This window comes from Channa argus, chromosome 9 (assembly GCF_033026475.1).
Source record: "Channa argus isolate prfri chromosome 9, Channa argus male v1.0, whole genome shotgun sequence".
Classification (NCBI taxonomy): Eukaryota; Metazoa; Chordata; class Actinopteri; order Anabantiformes; family Channidae; genus Channa; species Channa argus.
The window spans coordinates 28,025,839-28,028,719 of NC_090205.1; the positions used below are offsets into that span (position 1 = coordinate 28,025,839).

General features: G+C 47.2%; 1 protein-coding gene across 1 annotated transcript; it reads left to right on the forward strand.

Moving 5' to 3' along the window:
* On the forward strand, positions 1–2,881 carry si:dkey-251i10.3 (uncharacterized protein LOC553498 homolog). The gene has a single exon (XM_067515799.1). It carries the CDS (start codon positions 60–62, stop codon positions 2,403–2,405), a length of 2,346 nt encoding a protein of 781 aa, XP_067371900.1. The 5' UTR covers positions 1–59; the 3' UTR covers positions 2,406–2,881.

The window sequence follows — 2,881 nt, forward strand, 5'->3', positions numbered from 1 at the left end:
TGGCTCATTTTACGGCACACGTGTAGCGTCTACTCCAGTTGTGTGGTGTTTGCTCCACCATGGCTAAAATTTCTAAGAAGAAAGTGAGTAAAAAGAGTCTTAAAAAAAGCACGAAGGCGCCAGATAAGGTTACAGCTGTGGTCTACGACGACGAGGAGGATTTAAATGAAGCAGATGATAACATCACTAGTGAGGAGGAAGATGAGGAGGATGACGGTGGGGATGAACGAAAACGCCAAAAGCTGCTTGAGGCCATCAGCGCTCTCGGCGGTAAGAGGAAAAAAAAGCTGGGAGAAAGGTCTGAGGCGGCTGTCCATATGTCCGAGTTTACTGTCAACGCGGAGGGAGAAGGCGACAAAATCGACCTAGCTGAGCTCATCGGGACTATTGAGGAAACCCCGGCTGTTCCAGCGAGGACCAAGAAGCAGCTTAAGAGCCTGCAGCAGAGTAAAAGGACAATTGAGTGTCCACTCAGCAAGCAGGAGAGTGAGAGGATCCAGAGAGATGTAGCATTCCAGAAGGCATCAGCAGAGGCGTCCCGCTGGAAGGGGATTATCGGACAGAACCAGAGAGCTGAGCAGCTGATCTTCCCCCTCAACCAGGAGCCCTCTGGTCCCAAACCCATGGAGAGGGTAGTGACTGGCTGGAAAGCGCAAACCCCACTTGAGCTGGAAGTCTTTGCTCTCCTGTCTGCAAACAAGCAGCCCATTAATGACCCCATTCTGACCCCAGCCGAGGAGGCTTCCCTGAAGGCGATGAGCCTAGAGGAGGCCAAGATCCGTCGTGCTGAGCTACAGAAAGCCCGTGCACTGCAGTCCTACTATGAGGCTAAAGCCCGGAGAGAGAGAAAGATCAAGAGTAAGAAATTCCATAAAGTGCAAAACAAGGGCAAGCGTAAAGAGTTAATTAAGCAGTTTGAAGAGATGGTGAAGACAGACCCGGCTGCTGCCTTAGAGGAGCTGAATAAGATAGAGATGGCCAGGATGCAGGAGAGGATGTCACTGAAGCACCAGAACAGCGGCAAGTGGGCAAAGTCCAAGGCAATCATGGCCAAATACGATGAAGGAGCTCGCAAGGCGATGCAGCAGCAGCTGGAGGTGAACAAAGAGCTGACGCAGAAGCTGGTGACATCACTCAATAATGAGGAAGAGAAGGAAAAAGAGGAAACGGGTGAAGCAGAGGTGATTCCTGATTTTGCGAATGATGCTGAGCAGGGACTGGATTCTTCAAATCCGTGGATGAGAGGCAAGCTCTCTGAAGATCTCACTGATAAAGAGATTATGATTGTGGATCTTACAGCAGAGGAAGCAACAGCAAATACAGCTGAGAAAGAAGAGGATGAGGAGAAGGCGGAAGAAGTGGAAGAAACGGAACAGGAAACACTCCTCAGAGAGTTTGACAGTAGGAGGAAACTCCGTCAGGCTGAGGAGGCTAAAACAGGACCTGAAATATGCGTAGATGATGAAGTGGAGAGTAAAGATGAAGCTGAGGTTTTAGATGCTTCAGACAAAGAGGAGGAGGAACTTTCAAAGTTCACAAGCCTTTTCAGGGGATTAACAGACAGGCATTGTGATGCTGAAAATGAGCAGGCTGAGGCAGCAGCAGTTGGCAGCCACATGGACGCTCAACTGGAAGAAGGACTGATGAGGATCAGGACTCTAGAGGATGTGGAGCTCCTCATTCATAAGGGCTCAGCCACTGATGAAGCACCTGCTCAGCCCCAGTTACCACCCACTACAGAAACCTTACCGTCAGCTACACTAAAGGAAGGCAAAAACAGAAAAAGGAAAAGAGGGATCCAACTTGAGGAAATTCTCACCAAAGAGACAAAAGTCATCCAAGTTCAACTCACTCCAACAGTTGAGGACACAGAGGATTCCAATGAAAAGCTGGACCAGAGGGGGCTTATTAAGGAGGCCTTTGCAGGAGACGATGTCATCTCAGACTTCCTCAAGGACAAGAGGAAGCAGGAGGAGGCAGGAAAACCTAAAGTGGATGAACTTACGCTGCCTGGGTGGGGGGAGTGGGGAGGGATGGGCCTTAAGCCATCCCGCAACAAACGCCGGAGGTTCAGGGTCAAGACGGCACCAGCACCGCCCAGAAAAGACCAGCATCTGCCCAGTGTCATCATCTCAGAGAAAAGAAACAGCTCCATCAGCCTCCACCAGGTAAACTCGCTGCCCTTTCCCTTCGAGAACCACGCACAGTTTGAGAGCACCATCCGCTCTCCACTGGGCCGCACCTGGAATACAGAGCGGACTGTGAAAAAGGTCACCAAGCCTAAAGTGGTCACCCAGCTGGGTGCCATCATCGAGCCCATGGCTCGGGAGGAGCTGATAAAGGACAAAAAGCAAGTGTCTGTGGGGAATAAAAGTAGTGTGGACTTGGGGAAAAGAAATTATTAAGAAATAACACTGAAATAATCAGTAAGGCTATTTGATTATTTTATTCATTCAGCAGATGTTGGTGAACTGTGTGTCTGTATACCACAATGATCACTTCAGTCCTTGTGAGGGTGTATCAGCATACATAGAACAAAATGATTTGTTTGACTGAGTCTATAAGTCATATTTTTCTAGAATTATTCCTATGATATATATGATAAGTCTAAACATAATTTGAAATTATTAATATTTATGTGTGATTTAAAAAGTATGAAGTCAACTAAGTAGATAAGAAAACGTTAAATTCCACTTTTAGAGTTTACGGTATTGTAAGCTCCCGAGCTGAATTATTGCCAACTGGATATGTAAGACTGTGTAAGGCTGCAACATGCAGTTGCATGTTCTTTCTCAAGTTCCTGTAATGTTTGTTGTATGAAGGTGTTATTTTGTCACCAAAATAAAACTAGTCATTATGCAGATTAACTGCTTTTAAATTG